This window comes from Ciconia boyciana, chromosome 1 (assembly GCF_034638445.1).
Source record: "Ciconia boyciana chromosome 1, ASM3463844v1, whole genome shotgun sequence".
NCBI classification, from domain to species: Eukaryota; Metazoa; Chordata; class Aves; order Ciconiiformes; family Ciconiidae; genus Ciconia; species Ciconia boyciana.
This window is the reverse complement of record NC_132934.1, coordinates 2,524,940-2,545,403: the sequence shown is the minus strand read 5'-3', so window position 1 is coordinate 2,545,403 and position 20,464 is coordinate 2,524,940. Positions and strand designations below refer to the sequence as shown.

General features: G+C 50.1%; 2 protein-coding genes across 2 annotated transcripts in view; one reads left to right on the top strand and one right to left on the bottom strand.

The window, feature by feature from the left end:
- Positions 1-117: 117 nt before the first annotated feature.
- Positions 118-20,071, bottom strand: SLC35B4 (solute carrier family 35 member B4). The gene is made up of 10 exons (XM_072857147.1): positions 19,853-20,071; positions 14,212-14,325; positions 13,069-13,171; positions 11,627-11,676; positions 10,363-10,444; positions 8,910-8,970; positions 7,997-8,106; positions 7,696-7,771; positions 6,452-6,527; positions 118-5,595 (listed from the first exon to the last, which is right to left on the bottom strand). The coding sequence occupies exons 1-10, from the start codon at positions 19,927-19,929 to the stop codon at positions 5,349-5,351; spliced, it is 996 nt and encodes a 331-aa protein (XP_072713248.1). The 5' UTR covers positions 19,930-20,071; the 3' UTR covers positions 118-5,348.
- Positions 19,086-20,464, top strand: part of LOC140649644 (uncharacterized) — a 147,318-nt gene continuing 145,939 nt past the window's right edge. The window contains exon 1 of the mRNA XM_072857137.1: positions 19,086-19,282. The gene's annotated coding sequence lies outside the window, so the exon portion shown is untranslated. The remainder of the gene's footprint in view (positions 19,283-20,464) is intronic.

Below are 20,464 nucleotides of genomic sequence, written 5' to 3'. Positions count from 1 at the left end.
TCTCTCCTATTAAAGGCAGGAGAAATTGTGTGTTGGTTTCAGAGCCCCATTAATTTTCCAATCACCAGCAGCTGATTCCAGTAGCAAAGCGTGAAAGGAGAAACGAAAAGACCAACATCCTTTGAAGAGGATACATATTTATTTTGTTTTTAAAAAAACAACAACAAAAATACCACCCTAAACCCAACCAGCCAACCCAAAAGCTCTGCAAATCCAGAATACTGATCAAAAAGTATTTTGTCTCACCCACTTTTCCAGCCTTTGCTAAAAAATATGTGCTATTATCTCTACAGCAAACGTTAAAACCGAACAAATCAGCAGCTCCATTTGGGGCGGGGGGGCTGGATTCAAATACTAGTTTTGGCTAACGGGGCCCTTCTGCATGGACCTTTCCTCCATTTCACAACTGGGCAAGCTCACGCACCGTTCTACAGCAGGAAGGGAATCGCTGCCACTTCTGCGACGCTGAAACAATTAAAAATATTCAGAAACACACAGATTGCACTGTAAAGTTAAAAAATACCCCTGACAACAACAAATAACAACCCTGGGTCGAGTGAAGACCAAGTACAGCACACGGTTAAAAAAAGAGAAACCCAAACATCCCCAAACCTGCCAGCATCACGCAGAAATTGGAGACAACATGCAATTTCCTTGATACAAAGAGCAACCTAGGGAGTTGTCCTCGGCTGGGATAGAGTTAATTTTCTTCCTAGTAGCTGGTATAGTGCTGTGTTTTGGATTTAGGATGAGAATAATGTTGATAACACACTGATGTTTTAGTTGTTGCCAAGTAATGCTTACACTGGTCAAGGACTTTTCAGCTTCCCATGCTCTGCCAGGCGCACAAGAAGCTGGGAGGGGGCGCAGCCAAACTGGCCCAAGGGCTATTCCATACCATATGGCATCATGCTCAGTATAGAAACTGGGGGGAGTTGGCCGGGGGGCAGCGATCGCTGCTCGGGGACTGGCTGCGCATCGGTCAGTGGGTGGTGAGCGGTTGCATTGTGCATCGCTTGTTTTGTACATTCTTTTATCATCTTTTTTTTTTCTCTTTCCTCTGCTGTCCTATTGAACTGCCTTTATCTCAACCCCCGGGTTTTATTCCCCTCCGCCCCCCCGATTCTCTCCCCCATCTCACCAGGGGAGAGGGTGAGCAAGCGGCTGTGTGGGGCTTAGCTGCCGGCTGGGGTTAAACCACGACCCGTGTAGTCTATGTACAGTACGTTACACTCACTCAGGCACCTGCTCAGCTATTGCTTTGCCAAATCCCCAGCCCAGGCTACCGCAACCACCGCCACGGCCGCCTGACAGCAGTTACAGCTCCTGCTGCCCAACCGTGAATGCGGCTTCTGCCTTCAGCCTGGTGCTACACCGGTGTGTTTCAAGCTTTGCTGAACCCCACAGTTACTCAGTGTTGGCAATGCTTTCACGCTGAAGTTGTGTTGCCTTCCCCTACCTCCTTGGCTCAGCTGAAGCTCCGTGCAAATAAGTTGGAAGATCAAGCTGAGGGATAAAGGTTTTGCCTCTCTCTGGGTCCTTCCTGGAGCCTGCGCAAACAGCTGGAAGTGAGAGCTGACCTGCACTAGGTGCTGGGGCAGCTGTTGGGAAACAGTCTCCCCATCTACAAACTCCTCGGAAACATCCCATGTCTGACACTCAAAATACAAGAGGATTTTCAGGCTCAGGAAAAATCAAAACCAGAAGAGAAAACCCTTCAGCATCTCAGGAAGGAGCGAGCTGCGGGTCCCGGCAGCATCGTACGGGCTCTGGTTGGGATGGAGTTAACTTGGTGCTGGGCTTTGGACTCATGGCTAAAACAGCGTTGACAACACACCCATGCTTCAGGGCTTGCACAGCACCAAGGCCTTCCCTTTTTTCCCCTACTCTTCCCCCCCACCAATGATGAGGCGATGGGTGGGCAAGAAGCTGGGAAGGGATATATCCAAGACAGCTGATACAGATAAAAATCAGCAATAAAAACAGCGGGGAGGAGGTTTTGGAAAGGTGGCCATTGCTTGGGGACTGGCTGGGCATAGCTCTAATGGTGGGAGATGTTGAGTGGTTGCCTCTGCATCACTTGGGTTTTGTTTTTTTTTTTCCCTTCCTCTTTCCTTTGCTATTAAACCATCTTTACTCACAAATTTTCTTGGTTTTGCTCTTCCTATCCCTCCCCGGCCCGGTCCCACTGTGGGGGACAGTGAGCGAGCAGCCGTGTGGTGCCTCGCTGACAGCTGGGGTTAACCCACCACAAGCACAGGTTTAACCTCGGAGGGGTTGTAAACACCAAGGCTGGAAGCCATCGGGACGTTGGGTGGAGGAATAATGGAGTATAGTCCTTACTTGGCCAAGCGTGATGTGAATCAGGTTGACATCGCTGGATGCCTTAATATCACAGCTGAGCGGGGACAGTATCATGATGACGAGGACGAGGTGCTCCAGGAAAACTGAGGCAGCACAAAACAGTGCTCCCCACTGCTCCGAGACCAAGACAAGGCTGCGCGCTAACCCTTGCTCTGCCCAACGCTGAGCAGCTCCTAGAAGAGCTGTGGCTGTTGCTCCTCACCTTGCTGGGAGACACGCATTGCCTGCATGCACGGGGACACACACTCAAAGCTCTTGGCCCCAGCTGAGGGGTGACGCTAAGGGACGCTGGTCCTGCGCCAGGTGGACGCTGCTATGATGCACAGAAATGCCACAAGCAAAGCTGATGCCCAAGGGGTGGGAGAAGAGAAGAAAAGAGGAGAACTGGGTGAAGGGACAGTAAAACCAGCCCCCCACAGCAGCAGAAATAAGCTCAGCTGTACTGGTCCTTCTTAAGTTTCTTGGCATCATTTGAGCCCTGAGGTTGGGCTGGATCTGGGGGGACCACAGGCACGTTGGGGGCTCAGCACAGTTCGTTGCAGCTGACTGCTGGTAACGAAGACGACTGAACACGCTTGTAATGAGGGAAAAAGTAGGAAGCAACTGAAAAGCGACCTGCACTGAGGACCTAACCAAAGCAGGAGGAACCCCCAGAATCATACAATTGTTTAGGTTGGAAAAGACCTTTAAGATCATCAAGTCCAACCATAAACCCAGCACTGCCAAGTCCACCACTACACCATGTCCCTAAGCGCCACATCTACAGGGCTTTTAAATACCCCCAGGGATGGTGACTCCACCACTTCCCTGGGCAGCCTGTTCCAATGCTTACAACCCTTTCGGTGAAGACATTTTTCCTAATATCCAATCTAAACCTTCCCTGGCACAACTTGAGGCCATTTCCTCTTGTCCTATGGCTTATTACCTGGGAGAAGAGATGGACACTCACCTCACTGCAACCTCCTTTCAGGCAGTTGTAGAGAGCGATGAGGTCTCCCCTCAGCCTCCTTTTCTCCAGGCTGAACAACCCCAGGTCCCTCAGCCGCTCCCCATCAGCCTTGTGCTCCAGACCCTTCCCCAGCTCCGTTGCCCTTCTCTGGACATGCTCCAGCCCCTCAATGTCTGTCTTGTGGTGAGGGGCCCAAAACTGAACACAGGATTTGAGGTGCGGCCTCACCAGTGCTGAGTACAGGGGCACGATCACTGCCCTGCTCCTGCTGGCCACACTAATTCTGATACAAGCCAGGATGCCGTTGGCTTTCTTGGCCACCTGGGCACACTGCTGGCTCATATTCAGCCAGCTGTCAACCAACACCCCCAGGTCCTTTTCCACCAGGCAGCTTTCCAGCCACTCTTCCCCAAGCCTGTAGCGTTGCATGGGGTTGTTGTGACCCAAGTGCAGGACCCGGCACTGAGCCTTGTTGAACCTCATACAATTGGCCTTGGCCCATCGATCCAGCCTGTCCAGATCCCTCTGCAGAGCCTTCCTACCCTCCAGCAGATCAACACTCCTGCCCAATTTGGTGTCACCTGCAAACTTACTGAGGGTGCACTCGATCCCCTCGTCCAGATCATTGATAAAGACATTAAACAGAACTGGCCCCAATACTGAGCCCTGGGGAACACCGCTTGTGACCAGCCGCCAGCCGGATTTAACTCCATTCACCACAACCCTTTGGGCCCGGCCATCCAGCCAGTTTTTTACCCAGCAAAGAGTACACCCGTCCAAGCCATGAGCAGCCAGTTTCTCCAGGAGAATGCTGTGGGAAACGCTGTCAAAGGCTTTACTAAAGTCTAGGTAGACAACATCCACAGCCTTTCCCTCATCCACTAGGTGGGTCACCTTGTCATAGAAGGAGATCAGGTTAGTCAAGCAGGACTTGCCTTTCATAAACCCACGCTGGCTGGGCCTGATCACCTGGTTGTCCTGTACGTGCCGTGTGATGGCACTCAAGATGATCTGCTCCATAACCTTCCCTGGCACCGAGGTCAGACTGACAGGCCTGTAGTTCCCCAGATCCTCCTGGCCCTTCTTGTAGATGGGCATCACATTTGCTAACCTCCAGTCAGCTGGGACCTCCCTGGTTAGCCAGGACTGCTGATGAAGGATTGAAGGTGGCTTGGTGAGCACTTCCACCAGCTCTCTCAGTACCCTTGGGTGGATCCCATCCGGCCCCATAGACTTGTGTGTGTCTGCCATGATACCCTCCGGCTGGTGAAGTATCAGGGCAACATCTGAGGACTCAGCGAAGCCTCAACAGCCCTTCACCATCTCCCTGAGAAGACTGCAAAGGTGACACAGTGGCACTTTCTGTCCCCTTTTTGGTTTCCTCAGGCTCCCAACTAGGCCCTGCTACTAGTGATGGGGGCTCAGTGGCTTGGGAATCAGCCCCCCTGAGCCATTCCCCAGTGGAGGATCTACTGGGCAGACTGGAAGGCTCTAGCTACGGGTGTATCTGACATCCTCCCAGCACAGGTGGTAGGATCAGGCAACAAGGACTCAGGTTAACATCCAGGCCTGGCATTTCCAGTGTAACTAACAACCTGCTGCACAAACAGCAGTTTCCTGGGGCTCAGCCATCCGCTACAGCTGCCTGGACATTAAAGGACGGCACCAAACAGGCTCAGGGTCCGGCTTATCAAAGGCGGAAGGAGTGAACAACAGCACCACAACAAGCTTGGGCTCCTAACAGAGAACTGGGTCAGCTTTTACATTACTTAAAAAGGGATATTCAAACAAAAAAAACAGGGGGAGAGGTTGGAAGCAAAAGGGGTTGCATAAAAAAATGCAACCTTGCAAAAATAACCGTATCGTCTCTCCATGATCCATTTCAGGTAGGTTCCCAGCAGAGGCTCCGCGTTTCCCAGGAGCTTGGCACAGCCAACACCTCCCTCGTGTTATAAAAACAACCCCCCTCTGGGGGATTCCCTGCTGCTCTGCTCTATAAAACAATAAAAAGGTCCCTGCAGAGAGTCCCCGGCTGTTACTCCTCCTTTGGCCTCTTCCTCCAGCGAGCCAGGAAGGGCCCAAGGCTGTTCCAAACCTCCGTGTACATGAGAGTCCCCACGAAAACGAAGGTGGTGCCCAGCCAGTGCCAGGCCGTAAAGGGGTTGCGAAAGTAGAGGATGGAGAAGATGAGGCTGACGAACTTGCGCAGCGTTACCACCAGCGTGACGGTGAGGGAGGTGCACTCTGTGGTGAGGATGAAGACGCCTCGGATGCAGACGTATCTGGGTGGGCGGAGGTAAGGGGATATTGGGGCTGAAGAGGGAGGACACCTGGGCAGGCCTTTGGGAATGAAAAGGACTGGGCAATGGATAGCCCCAGTCTGGTTATAGAGGGAATAAAGGGAATAAAATTCCCTTCTCTTCAGATCAGCTATGAACAGCTTCACTACAAACCCCAGGGACACCCCACATCTCCCAGCCTCCCCCTGACCCTGCTCTGGGACAGCAAAACTACCCCAACAGAGCAGCTGGGGCTGACGTGTTGGCAAAAGGTTAATAGCGCGCAGGGTTTACAGTCCCTGCCATAGAGCCAAGGGAAGCTAAAATCAGACTTCCCTGTTTATACACAGCAGAAGTCTCCTTTCCCCCCTGAGGGGGGCATGGGAAAGGCAAATTAAACAAGGGGGTTTCATGGAGGAGCATAAGCAGCAATAAGGCACAGTGCTGTCTCAAGAGTGAGAGGAAAATGGTAAGAGGGCCTTGGAGTGAAATGTTCCTTTCTCAAGGGCATCTCAGCTTCATCAGACTTGCAGACCTCTCCTCTCTGCCTGGAAGACTCTACACACTGATATATTACAAATAGTTCCTGATCTGTCCCTTCTACCGAGAGCTGGCTAGCAAAACTGCGATGAGTTTATACCAGTCAGCCTGTCCCTGGGGAGGTGGTGGCAGATTTCAGCCAACCTGGAAAAAATGTAAGCCCCGGGTTATATTCCACTCTATATTTTTCCAAGTTACACAAACATCAGCTCCCAAATGCAGGGAAGAGTCCAAGGACTCAGCACCCCCACCCCATTCCTCCTCTCCCACCCCACTGCCATCTCCACGGCGTGTCTCAAGCTGAGCTTTGAAAGGATACTGAGTGATGACGTTCATGAGGAGGTAGAACCACATGATTGGCAGGGTCAGTCCGATCACTGGGACCTGGAACAGCTCTGCGGGCAGAAAGGATGGAGCAAGGTCACTGTCCTGCAAATGCTTAAAGAAGATGCAAGGAGAGGTGTCTCTCTCCTGTCCAGGATTGACCATGATCCAGGACATTCTGCAGCTTCAGGAGGCCCTTGCTGCATTAGGCAGACTGAGGCATGGGGCACATTTTGATTTTGCTCCAAACGGAGAGTTATCTTGTTCCTACTGTGATAAAGTACAAATACAAGAGAGTTTGCAGATATTTATGCTTGGACTTCCATAGGGGAGAAAGGAAGATAGAGGAAGAAGTAGGCTAAGGAAAAAAGACATCAGAAGAAAAGCTCTGTCTTGCTTCCTTGTGTCAGGGCTGCCCTACCGTTAAAACTGAATCAACTGCGTGGCTCTGAGAGGCTGACAGCGGTAGCATGTGAAAGCCTGCATAGCACCGGCAAAACAAAAGCCAATGGGTCTGTGTTTACACCTGTGGTTGAGGATTTGGTCCTGTTAATCCCATTTTTGAACTACCACATTCCTTTCCCCAGGGGTCACCTATCTCATGCTTTTCTTGAGAGGGTGTAGCATGCTAGAAATACCTTGCAATGATATTAATGGACAGATATAAAGTGATCTATGCTTGCAAATATCCCCTGTACCCAGAGGGAATTAAAGAACCAGCAAACCTACTCAGCAAAGATCCCTCCAGTTTCACAAAATTGGGATCAAAATATAGGAAGCTTGCTGGCACTGAAAAGCCTGGTGAATTTTACTATTAAACTTAAGCAGATGTATAGCTCAAGGTGGATGGATGGGCGACCTGGCTGGTGTACGCGCGTGCATTAGTGCGAAGCTTGGGTTTTAACCACAGTGATCCAAACAGTAACTCACGGCTTAGCTTTGCAAGCTGCTGTGGCACCAGCTGAACGGTCAGCTGCCCATGGCCAGGCTCTCAGCAGTCAGCAATCACCACTTGTCCAAGCATGCTGGCATCTGGCCTAACATGAGGAAGAGGCTGGACAATGTCCCCAAGACAGTGTGGGGTTTTTTTTGGCTTTTGGCTTTCTATCAAACCTGCAAATTCAAAGAGCTTGAATATCCAGAAACAACAGTGCACAACTGCTGGACTGAAAGCTTCCTACAGCATTTTCCAGAGGACAGAAAGCTACGAGAGCAAGGATCCATCTGTGCAACACTCACCAGACTGGCTGAAGAGGACTGCATGGTGATAGATGTTCGGGGCAAGGAGGAGAAAGCCAGGGAGTGGTAACGCGTGCTGGAGAGAAAAGTAAAGGTGTGAAGTTAGATTATGTGAACCCACCCCACTTCTCATCCTGGGAAACCAGCCTCACACATCTGGATGAGAGCACGCTCTTCACTGCTCCAGCCTTGCAGCGTGTGATTCTTTGGATTTGTGCCGACTACGCGGTGGGAGGGGAAGGGACTCTCTTAGCAGCTCCATCTGCCCAGTAAAAGCAACAGAAAAGACATGGTGACTTACATTGTAAAAAAGGGCCTCTTTGGAGTGCTTCCCAAACTGCTTGTACAGCGTCTCCTGAAAAATCCCCATCCTGGCAGACATGAGGAGGGCGAAGGTGAGTGCAGCAATACCTGCAACAGAAGCACAGCCTTGCAACACTGCTAAGGGATGGCAAAGCTCAAGTCAAACAGCATGACAACTCCCTTGATTTGGCTTTCAGTGAAAAAAGGCAAAGCATCCAGACTTGGTAAGACAGGCAGAAAATTGATAATGGTCTTGAGGACAGAGGTATCTTATTACAAAAGCTGAGATGCCAAGAGACTTCTGAAAAGATCATCTCTTTAAAAAGAGACTCAGCCCTGGTAAGCAGAGCTGGTGGGATACCAGGGATACAGCTGTTTGCCACTATTGACAATACATCAATCCCAGTTTCCCTGAAAAGCCACCAATAAATCTAGGTTGGAGGTATAAAAATAGACTCAAGTGCCAGACTATAGAGACTCCTCCATGAAATACTGTGCTGAATGAACACTTGAACTAGCTACAGCTCCTCTACCTCTCTGCAGCATAGCTCACAGCATCAGATACATCAGGTAGGGCTGCTTTTGCAGAGAGAAATCAAGAAGGTATCTGCAAATGTGCATGACTGTAGTCTCATTCTGTCACTAAGCCAGTAGCTTGCAGAAACCCCTGAGGTGCCGTATTTAACCTGTTGGCCAAATGAAGAGTATCTACTTGTACAAAGCTTCTAATGAGTGCCACAAAACCCAATTCTTTGCAAATCAACATCTACCAGATACTCAGCACAACTTAACCTCAGCGTGGGGACTCCCACCACAGTCTGCTTTGCACAACTCACATGGCCAAGGACATCAGAGAGCTGAGTCTTGCCAGTATCCCAGCAAGGTCGGCTGGAGATGTGGCACTCACATACCTAGCAGCCACCACAAGAAAACCTGGAGTCCATCCTCTTCCTTTAAGCTGGAGTCAGACGCCTGGTGGAGGGAGACACAAGACAGTCACCATGAGCTACCATGTCCCTGTAGCTCATTTGGACCTGCCTGTACCTCACTCTTGGTTTGTGTGTTGTGTTCCAAGCAAGCCCATAAAGCAAAGACCGTCCAAGGTCTCACACTCTGCAGAGTTGCTTCCCTGGCTGAACAGAGGTGGTAGCAACTACAGCACACTTTGCTTTCCACTCTGCTTCAGGGAATGCACCAGATTCCAGCCAAAGTGTAAAGGTCTGATCAAATAGGTAGCTTTTTTGAAAGAAATACCCTGGCTTGGCCAGAGACCGAACTCTTCAACCACAAAAATAATCCGTGCCACTTAGAAAGTTCCCACAGATGGCCCACTGGGAGGCTTCTCTGTCTCCATCTGAGGTGGGTGTGTAGGAAAGAACAAGGGCTCTGGCCAAGCCCCTGTCAGGTACTAAAACCAGGGCTCTGGCTTGCAGTCAAGACATTGAGGAAACCTAGCCTGTAGATGCTGTTAGCCGAGGGTAAAACTCTAAGTAGCATGATTTGGCTTAACTCTCTTCCTCTGTGGTTTACGGCAAATTAGATTACTCATCTTTGCCACAACTGCCCATACTATACCAAAACCCCATGTCTGCTGAGAGTTAATCTGGATTAATACAGAGCAAGGCCTCATAGCACAGACCTTCCTCAGAAACCCTAAGAGTATAAATAGCTATTAAATGATGGGGGACTTGGAGGTTTGACAGCCCTGTTTCTTTCCAATCTCTCAGAGCTGGATTAAGTGCAACCAATGTTCACTTGACCACCACTTTATGCCATTTTTCTGTCTTGAGCTGACAAGATCAGGCTGTGGGTGCTGACCCAGGAAAAGCCCAAAGTGGTATTACACATGGGTTTTCTTCACTCCCTCCTGTTCTCCAAATACATACACTTTATTTCAGGGGTCACAGAGAGTCACGTTGGATGACAACAGGTCTGGAAAAATCTAGCCTGAAAGCTGACAATCTCTTCTGGCATAAAAAGAGCAAAGATTTAAGATGGCTGAGTTTTGTTTAAGATTCACCTGCTCCTAACTGCAACACATTGCAGTAAGGGCAAGAGAAAACAGCTCCTAGCTGTGGCAAAAAAATAACGGTGTATTCTCAGCAAAAAGCAACCTGAACAACACAGGATAAAAGGCATCTGTAATTAGGTTAAATCACATGCATGTGTGTGCATCCCTTCCCTCCAAACCACAGGAAAATGAGACCAGGAACAAGAGCTTTCAGGGAGTAGACCTAGAGCTAGGAGACATCTTGTCTCTCCATTAATAGTCAGGCAAAGGGAATTACTGATGAAGGTGCTGACAGCAGCTCCTTCTGTCAATAACGTTCACAGCTATGACCTCAGGCCCTTTCCAATCCTTACCACTTGCTTTGCAGACATGAAAGTGCAGGTGAAGATCCCCAGGGACACCAGGGCTATGGACATGTATTTAGATACGCTGTATCTGCACAGGGGAGAAGACAGATGTCAGTGATCCAGCCCAGCCTCACGTTGTTCATCTACTGCTCCCTTGCATTGCATTTTGCTCCATTACACCAGTATGAACTTGGGGTAATGGGCACATACCCATTACTTAATGTTGGACATTGCCGGGAGAGAAGGCCAACTTACTCCAACTGCAACAAAAAAGAAGCATTTGGACCAAGATCTCTTTGCCCATGGCAAAGGACCCCTCTCAGATCAAAGCCAGCACAGATCTCTGCATAGTGATGGAGTGACAGGGGATGTCCCCACATTGGTCCCACAGCCAGACCCCAGGCAGCTCCTGTCCTGATGTCTTTGCCCACAGTGGTGCGTTGACCCAGCCAGCAGCCAAGCACCTACACAGCCACTCGCTCATTCCCCCAACCTCATGGGATGGGGGAGAGAACTAGAAGAGCAAGAACGAGAAAACTCATGGGTTGAGCTAAAGAGTTTAATGGGGGGGAGAGGGGGGAGAAGAAAAACAATGCAAAAGCAATCACTCATCTCCTCCCATAAGCATGGCCATCTTGGAAGCCAACTCCCGCCAACCCCCTTCTTCCTCTACCCTAGTTTCTATGGCAGCGCATGACATTATATGGGATGGAATATCCCTTTGGCCATTTTGGGTCAGTTGTCCCAGCTGTATCCTCTCTGAACTTCTTGTCCACCCCCAGCCTACTCGGTGAGGGGCAGAGTGGGAAAAACAGAGAGCCTTGGCACTGAGTAATCACTGTTCAGCAACAGCCAAAACATCAGTGTGCTATCAACACTGTTTTGGCCACAAATCCCAAACACAATACCATATGGGCTGCTATGAAGAAAGTTAACTCCATCCCAGCCAGACCCAGTACAGCCATCCATCAGGAGCAGTACCGGCCTCACGGAAGAACAGGAAAGAAAAGAGCTAATATAGAAGGCTGCAGTCATATGTAAAATCTCTCTTTTCAGTCTGTGCTTGCTTTAAATGAAGGAGTGAGGGGTGATGGAAATGCAGAAGAGGGAACTATTCCAGCCTCTAGTCCACGCACACCTGCGTGTCCCAGTTTCCCCATCAGTAAAACAAGAATATTTAACAGGAAAGGGGAGGGCACTAAACACCAGTCAGGATTAAGTCAGTGGCAGAGCATTCCCTGATGATATAAGAAAGAGGCTTGTGATTTACCTTTTCTTCAAAATGATGATACCTAGAGCCATGCTTGCTATGAGAGAACCCTGGGAAAGAAGAGAGAGAGGAGAAAACCAAAAGAGAATGTCAGCATGACAAACTTCCCTGGACTGGGATGCCTGCCCCAGAGAGACACCGCAAACTCAATACAACTAATGCCAAAACACCAACAGAAATGCCAGAACAGGATCAGGGAGACTGACAGGGTGAGGATGAGAGGAAACAGCCTCAAGTTGTGCCAGGGGGGTTTAGACTGGATATTAGGAAAAATTTCTTCGCTGAAAGGGTTATCAAGCATTGGAACAGGCTACTCAGGAAAGTGGTGGAGTCACCATCCCTGGAGGTATTTAAAAGCCATGTAGATGTGGTGCTTAGGGACATGGTGTAGTGGTGGACTTGGCAGTGCTAGGTCTGCAGTTGGACTCGACAATCTTAAAGGTCTTTTCCAACCTAAATGATTCTATGAGTCTCACTTCAGCTAGGGGGAGGGGAGAAGTTGAGCTGGGTGGCTTGGGAACAAGGATGCTGGGGCAAAGAGGCTACTAGGAACTTCTGGCCAGCGGGCCTCCCCCTTTTTTAGGCCACTCATGACACTCTGTGTGTGCTACAGACCAGAACATGGCCAAATTGCTGTGTTTTTAATTGGGAACAGGAGTATGGCTCCATAGATTGACTGCAGGGCTGCAATACAAGAACCATCCCTCACGGTTAATGCGGGACAGGTCTCCTAGAGTGTTGTCTGTTTTTCTTCTTTTTAACCTCTCCTGACTCCAGGTATCTCAACCCCATGACATGTTGTGGGAGAACAGCTCCCCCGCAGCAGATCTGCGCAGCAGATTTTGTTATTCCCAGCAGCTGGAGCTCCATTTTCTTTGGTTTTAACAGATGTTTTAGCCTGACACTCATCTACACTTAAGTGAAAATGCATTTTAATAGCATTTTCCAAAGCAAAGACCTATGCAGTAACAGTGCAGGTGGAACTAGGCCAAATACATGCTCTCTGACACGGGGTGTTTAACCAAGACACCTACACTAGGACATGAACCACTTAGTGTAGCTGTGCAGTGGAAGGGAAAGCTGGGCCCCTTTGGCCAGCAATTCAGTCCATCCAGGGCTGACAGCCAGAGTCTGGGCTTGGTTTTGTCATTGTTACTTCCCCATCACCTTTGGAAATACGAAGCCTGTTTGAGCCTCAGTTTCCTTGTCTGTCCATTAAGTTGAAATTTAATGATCAACACTGTGAAAGTGAGAACCAGAGCTGAGCCTTCAGAGCAAGGTTGCTCTCCCCACAAGTTAGCTGGAGTTCAGTATTTGTACAGGGGTTTGGTGCCCTCAGGGAAAGAGAGGGTGGCAGAACACATGCACCAGGGACAGTGCTTGCAGAGATGATGGGAAGACATGTCACATGAGGAGGAAAAGGATGGTATGACAGTACTCACTGATCTGAAGATCATGTGCAGTGGCATGGCAATATTTAAGTTCAGGGCATAGTTATTCACCACACTGACAGTGAAGAACATGGCCACCATGATGAAATAGTACCTGAAACACAAACACAAAAAAAACAGCTGATGGCTGTGCAGGTACCTCCCTGGGATGCTGGGAGACACCTTGAGAACAGATTACGGGTTGCAAGAAAAGGTCTGGAGCTGAGCAGGAGCCCACCTAGCTCTTGGCTCTGTGACAAGGACTAAGAAGGAGATCAATCCACTTTGGATGTAGCAGGGAAATCCTTAGAACAGGAAGCAGGCTGACCTGCACTGGCTCAGCTTGTGCTAATCCCAGAAGCAAAGGGGAACTGAGGATACCCCAGCTGGGATCTTTTAGCATGGACCTCCTCTGGACACCTCTTTCCTAAGGACAGTGGCATAAGACAAGTCTTGATTTGAGGGGATTCAATTTCTGCCAGCAGGCATCACTACCCTGAGTGGAATGAGAAACTATTCAAATCCAGGCTGAACACCTCCATGGTTCTATACCTAAGCTAGAGAGCCTCCACAAATTGAAGTTGCTCACTGTGACACAGCCATGAATGGCACTAAACTTGTCCTCAACTTTCTGTCATGAGGATCTCTGTCCCGAGCACTCAGCTCTGTTTTGCCACGGGCTAGGCAGTCTGCTAAGGAGCCCCACAAAACCTCTTTGCTTCACTTCAGCCACTGAGTGCCAGGGAGCAGAGCATGAACATGCCAGGCTATTGCCAGGACAAGATCAGCCCTGATGGAGAAACGCAAAAGTGAATTTGGCTGGCTTTCCAGTAAACCTCTCCCTCCCATGCCCGTTGCACCAAGCCCCAGAGAGACAGTAAGCTCTTCAAACACAGGAAACCCTTAATTGTGCAAAATACTGCCCTGTTTCTTGGACAGGAAAGTATCTGATGGCAATTTCCTATTAAGAATTCTCGATAAACAAGGAGTTCATATTTTATCAGGCATGACAGGTTCTCAATGAGGCTTCGGAAATGCTGCAGAATGGATGGGATTTAGACAGGATAAACGGATAAGCCATTTTATTAAACACTTCTTGAGATAATAGATAGCCAGTCAATTTGTGCCTAGCAAAAGTGTTCAGATCAACTGTACCTTATTGGTATGGCCGGCGTCTTCCTCCCAAAGTTGGCTTCGAAGACAAAGCCTTCCACCGCAATAAATAGGAACTGGGAGAATGTCACTATGTTCCCACATCCTGGAAACTGCCTGCAGGCATGAAGAAGAAAGCCAAGCATAAGAGCAATGCCATGGAGAACAAACACTGCATTGGGCTCCAATAAAAAGAGGCTAACAGCTCATAATCCCAGAGTGAGCATCAACCTGGAGGGGCTTTACTGCTTTATCTGTCCAGGTTCTCACGTTGCCTTTGTTAAACACTTCCCTGTAGGTATTTATTCACCTGTACTTGTAGATACATGTGCAGCTATCCCTTCCTCAAACATTTCCAAAGAAGAAGCGAACAGCCAGCCCCGTCATGGGGCACGTTGTGAATTGGGTCAGGAAGTGAAAGAGGAAACTGGTCACATCTCACAGGTCTGTATAACATCCTGCCAGGGTATAGGATCTGAATGAGCAACCTCAAGCACCAGCATAACCATACTGAAGCTGGATTTCCCTCTTTCTCATGGGGAAGTGGTTTTGATAGGGCTCTCTCCCTACCTATAAGCTGCTGTGTTTGTTAGAGGCCAGGTGAAACGATGATTCTGCCCAGGAAGAAGGCAGCATGATTTCCAATAGCCCTTATTTCCACTACACGAGGGAAGGGCCAAGGTCAGGTCCATGTCTGCAAAGCAAGGCGTAGTGCCCGTGGTTCTGCTTGTACCTCATCCCCATGAACATGAGCTGAACATGAGCTCAGACCTGCTTTCATTTTACCCAGCAAGCTTTAGCTCTCTGCCCTCCTGCGTTTGCTGGATACCAAAAGTATGTTCAAGGTTGTAAGTTCAAGAATGATCCTACAACAGCTCATCATGGGAGCCCAAAAAGGTTGTGGCATTAAATGCCACATGATAGTCAGGCAAGCCAGGGAGCTTGCTAACGTGACACGGCCTTCCTTTGCACTGAAGTTTTCAAACCCCACAAGGTATAGAAAGACACGAAACAGTGTCTGACCTCGAAAGAGACCCTCTTAGCTGAGCATCTTTGTCCTCCCAGAGAGGCCCAAGCACCTCAGTTATCACTACCTTTGCAGCAGAAATGACACCACCTTTCAGCAAATCAACCTTGTGTGTTTATTCTGAGGGAAGAGGAATTACACACAAGAGCAAGACAGCCCATAACAGGCTGACATTAAACAAACACTCCCTGCATGTCGCTTACCCATTCCTAGCAGACATGCCTGCTGCAGACTCTGCCTCCTTCCTAGGAAGCTTACAGGGAACAAGAGAGGATTTCCTGGGAGGCACACAGTCAGCTGTGGGCTCAGAGGAGGCTGTGACATGTCAGATAATCAGAAAGCTCACTGTTATTTGCAGCGGGAGACAGAGGAATTTGAGCAAGTACTTCCCTTTTCTCCAGTGCAAGACAGAAAACAAAGCCAAGGACTTGATGGAGAAGCTGCACGCCGCTGAGTCCCAGTCCCCACCCTGCTGCACAAGCACGCAGCTTGCTCACGCAACATGCCATCACGAGTATTTAGAAGCTGGATCCAGACACAGTTTTGCAGAATGCAAGCTGAGAGATGCACTGGAGAACAGGAATAACCAAGCCGTCTCCTGGATAGCTGAGCTGAAGGTCTGGTCTCCTCCAAATCTGCTCTGTCACCCCCCAGGCATCTCAGAAAAAGCAGCAGTGCTCTGGTTAAAGCAGAGCTGCCACCAAACAGCACCTGGAAAGGCCATCTTCTCTCTTGCATTTTCCACAGGGTAGGCACTAGCCTGACACCCTCCCCGCTACCCACCTGCCGATTTTCACATTTTTCAGAGCTTAACTGTCCATGAGACTTCAATCCCTGCTCTGCAATGAGGTTAAAAGGTTCAAAAGTTACTTGGGGGAAGAGAAGAGATACTGACCTGGATGCAGAGGCCAGGCTCCAGGATTGTAAACCTTACCTCTATAGGACAACAGAAAGCAAGTGTAAACTTGGAATAAACCAAGACTGTTTCCACGCACTACACTGTTTCCTCCCAATTCACAGATCCTTGCATTCAGTCACTTGCTATACATATGACCTCACATTATCAGTAAAGTCTTGACACAGGGTTATTTGTTGACTGATAATAAAAAGACAAACAAACCAAAAAACCCCCAGCCCGTATCTGCCCATGTCTTTGACTCACAATCCTAACACACTGATAGACCTAAAAGAAGTGACAAGAAGTCTGGATGTATCAACCAAAGATCTGCTTTAGCTGTAGCCAACTGATAGAGAGTCCTCCAGAAGCAATGTAGAAGCTCTGTGATGCAATTGTCACCCTGCCTCCTAGGACGGAATTGCCTGGGCTGCTAGTGTCTAGCAGCCCTGGCAGATGGTGGGATGAAACAGCCGGAGTGGGGCTCTCGGTCATGTCAGCAGAGCACAGACTAGCCCAATTTCTGCACACCAGTTTGGAGCATATTGATGCAAAGTACTCTCATTCAGAGTTCAACACAACCAAATCACTTCTCCAAAGCAGATTTCTGTCCATCACTTCAGAAGACTCCACATTTCATAGAGAATTCCTTCAACAGCCCCTGCAGAAGAACACCCCCCATTTGCACCATAAAGGGAAGAAACCCCGTTGAGATCTACCACGCAGAGCCTCAACCATTTTTACAGAGAAGGCACTTCACAAGGACACAGCTTCAGAAGGCGAAGAGCAGATCATGGGCTTTCTAACCAGGCCTGTATGTACATCCCACGCAGAGCTTTGGCATCACGGCTCAAAGACAGACCCCCCCAGGACAACTAGTAAAGGACACTAGCAGAACAAGTTGGGTTGATCCAGACAGGGGAAATGGGATGAACTGGATGGCGTTTCTTGCCCTGTCCAGGCCTCTGTTGTGGTTTAGCCTCAGTCGGCAACGAAGCACTACACAGCGGCTTGCTCACCCTCCCTCCCTGGTGGGATGGGGGAGAGAATCTGAAGAGCAAAAGTAAGAAAACTCGTGGGTTGAGATAAGAACAGTTTAATAACTGAAATAAAATAAAATAAATAAAATAAAAATAGTAATAAATTGTAATGAAAAGGAAAACAACGAGAGAGAGAAAGAGAAAAAGGAACAAAACCCAAGGGGAAAAAAACACCCAAGTGATACAACCGCTCACCACCCACTGACCGATGCCCAGCCAGTCCCCAAGCAGCGATCACTGCCCCCCAGCCAACTCCCCCCAGTTTCTATACTGAGCATGATGCCATATGGTATGGAATAGCCCTTGGGCCAGTTTGGCTGTGCCCCCTCCCAGCTTCTTGTGCGCCTGGCAGAGCATGGGAAGCTGAAAAGTCCTTGACCAGTGTAAGCATTACTTGGCAACAACTAAAACATCAGTGTGTTATCAACATTATTCTCATCCTAAATCCAAAACACAGCACTATACCAGCTACTAGGAAGAAAATTAACTCTATCCCAGCTGAAAGCAGGACAGCCTCCTTCTGTTATTCAGACAGGGGCTTGTTTAACTTGCTTTTGAAAATCTCCAACGAGGAGTTTCCCTGCTCTCTCTCTCCTACAAACCCACTTCGCTACATTGAGAGGGAGCAAACCTGGGGTTTTGGCCTGCTTTACATCCCTTTCACAGCAATTTAAGCCCCTTATTTCTTGTTCTGCCTCCAGAGCCCAGCAGAAAGATTTATCTCCTCTTCTCTGCAGCCATTCTCCACACATTTAAAGTCTTTTGTCTGTCCTCAGGCATCTCTAGACTAAACAGTTCTCATTCCTTTACTCTTTCTTCATAAATCCCAAGGAAATTTCTTCCATTCACCTTTGTTATTGCCCACTAGACTGTCAGTCTGGTTGCTGCCTCTTCCTGTGACCTTGCTCCAGGACTTTGCTTGTTATGGGAAGATTCATCTTCAAGAGGGACTTTTTTCCCTCTAGACAACACCAAGACCCAAAGAAATAACCAGTGTTGCCCCAGTTCAGGGACCAAAGGTGAACAGGGCAAGAGAGGGGCAAAGGAACTGAGCTGTCAGGAACAGGGGAATTTCTCAAGTGGATGGGAGGCAATGCTTAAGAGAGGCTTGTGTGTAAAAAGCAGCTTTTCTGCAATTAGATATCTGCAATTGGACTTCCAGGATTTGCTGCTCAAAATCCCTTCTGGGGTTTAGACACCTGATGCAGCTTTTGAGTAGGGCCAAATGGCTCACTTTTATTTTAAGGTCTGGCTGAAGGACACACAAGCCTAGTGTGTCTTGCAAGCATCTTGCATGCAAATGCAAGGAGCCAGATCCGAAGCTTTCCTCACCTCGAAGGCGCCCTTTCCTCCTCCCTCACTGACGTTGCAGCACAAGCCAGGCAGGAAAAGCAGAGGTTAGAGCAATCCCCAAGAGGAAAGACAACTTGCCACACAAGGTCTCTTCCTCCAGGAACTGCTTCTTGATTTATCCCGCGATTGCTGAGTGACTGTGCAACCTTGTGTTAAGGTACCTGCGTCCTGGCCTCCCACTTCGAAGCAAATATCCCACTGCTGGCTTACAGCGTCAGGCTCTCTTTTGCACTCCCTTTTTCTCTTAACAGTCTAGGATGATGGGTGGGAAGGAAGTAAGGGCAGGTTTTAACTACTAGTTTCAAAAGCCTGGGCATGACTGAAGTGAACATAGTACTGAATGGTCAGGGGATGCAGCTCCACACTGACTTACTATGATTGTAGATGCAGAACCAGTTCAATCATTACTTTTTTCCAACCAGGTCTAGCGCTTTTGCCTTCACAGCTTGCTGACCAGCCTTGAAAACAAATCCAACAGACCGTCCCCTTTTCCAAGCCACGCCAGCCTTCCCCCATCAGGGTGAGGAAGGTGACACAGCGCTCAGCCCTCCTCTCTCTGCAACCTGACAATTTGCCTTCGCTCCGAGTGCCACAAAGGACTCCTCGCCCTCATCACATTGATTTTGCAGCCACATGACGCCACCGAAGATCACATTTCCAGATGGACGACGTTACCGCGGCCCTGCCTGCCGTCCCAGGGGACCCCTAGCCAGTTCCTGCGTGTCTTCTCCTTGGGACTTCAGCTGTTACTTGTATGAGGTGCTGGGATCAGAGAGCAGGGGTGGTGGGGATGCTTTAGGGCCAGACTGATGCGGTGGTCCATGTGTCAGCAGAGATGGGAGATCCCTGGTGCCTGGGCAGGATACCGAAGCGGCCCATCATAGGACCAGACTAGGCTCAAGCCAAGGGTAACAGCCCCCGCAAAAAACCCACAAAACCCATCAGACGGTGACACAACAAGGCGAGGGCCCGGCGATCCACACCCGGGCTCCTCTTGGCACCTTGATGAGGAGCCCCTGGGCCTGGGCCTGCCCCCCAAGCTGTGAGGGGAGCCGGCCACCCCGCCGAGGCCGCAGACCCCCTCAGGGCCAGCCCCAGGGTGAGTGCCAGCCCCGGGTGCCCCCCGGCAGCCCCACCCCCCCCCCCAAATCCTCTCACACCACCACTACCCCTCCCCCCGCCCCGATCTCCTGGAAAGCCCCGGGCACCGCTGCCCCTTCCTCCCCTCACAAGTCCTGAAGCCGGTGGGGAGACCCCGATCCCATTCCTACCCCTACCCCTGCCCCTAACCCCTCCTTCTGCCCCCAAAGCCTCTCCCCGGCCCCGCACCTGACCAGCAGCTCCAGGAACACCACGTTGCTGCAGCAGCCGCCGAATACCAGCCCCACCGCCACGGCCGGGTGCATAGTGTCGCCCCAAGCAGCGAGGCGGCGTCCCGGGCCGCCACCGCATCCCGCTCCCGGCCTCGGCCTCGCCGCCCTCGCTTCCTCCCGGCCGCCGGTAGTTCGCTCCCCGCCCGCCGCCCGTTCACCGACACCGCTGCGGCTCTACGGCAGGGACTACAACTCCCGGCAGCCCCCGCGACGCCTCCCCGCCTCCTGCTTCAGGCTGTGCCGCCCCGCGGGGCATGATGGGGGTTGTAGTTCCTTGGTGAGGGCTGGTGGTAATGGCGGCGCGGGGCCCGGCGCTGAGGTGGCGTGAGGAGAAGGGGCGGGGGGGAACAGCTCAAACTCTGGTTCCCTGCAGAGGAACAGCCGCTACTTGCCGGTTTGGGTTTAGATAATGAAATTATCTCTTCGATATGAAATCGAGCTTGCCTGAGGCCTGTGGGGGAGCCTCCTGGGAGGCCCTCCCACGCTCTTGGGGGCCACAGGCAAGCCCCACTGCGGCCCGTGTCAATGTCACCATGGTTGGTGTTGGAAGCACTGGATACTGAGGCAG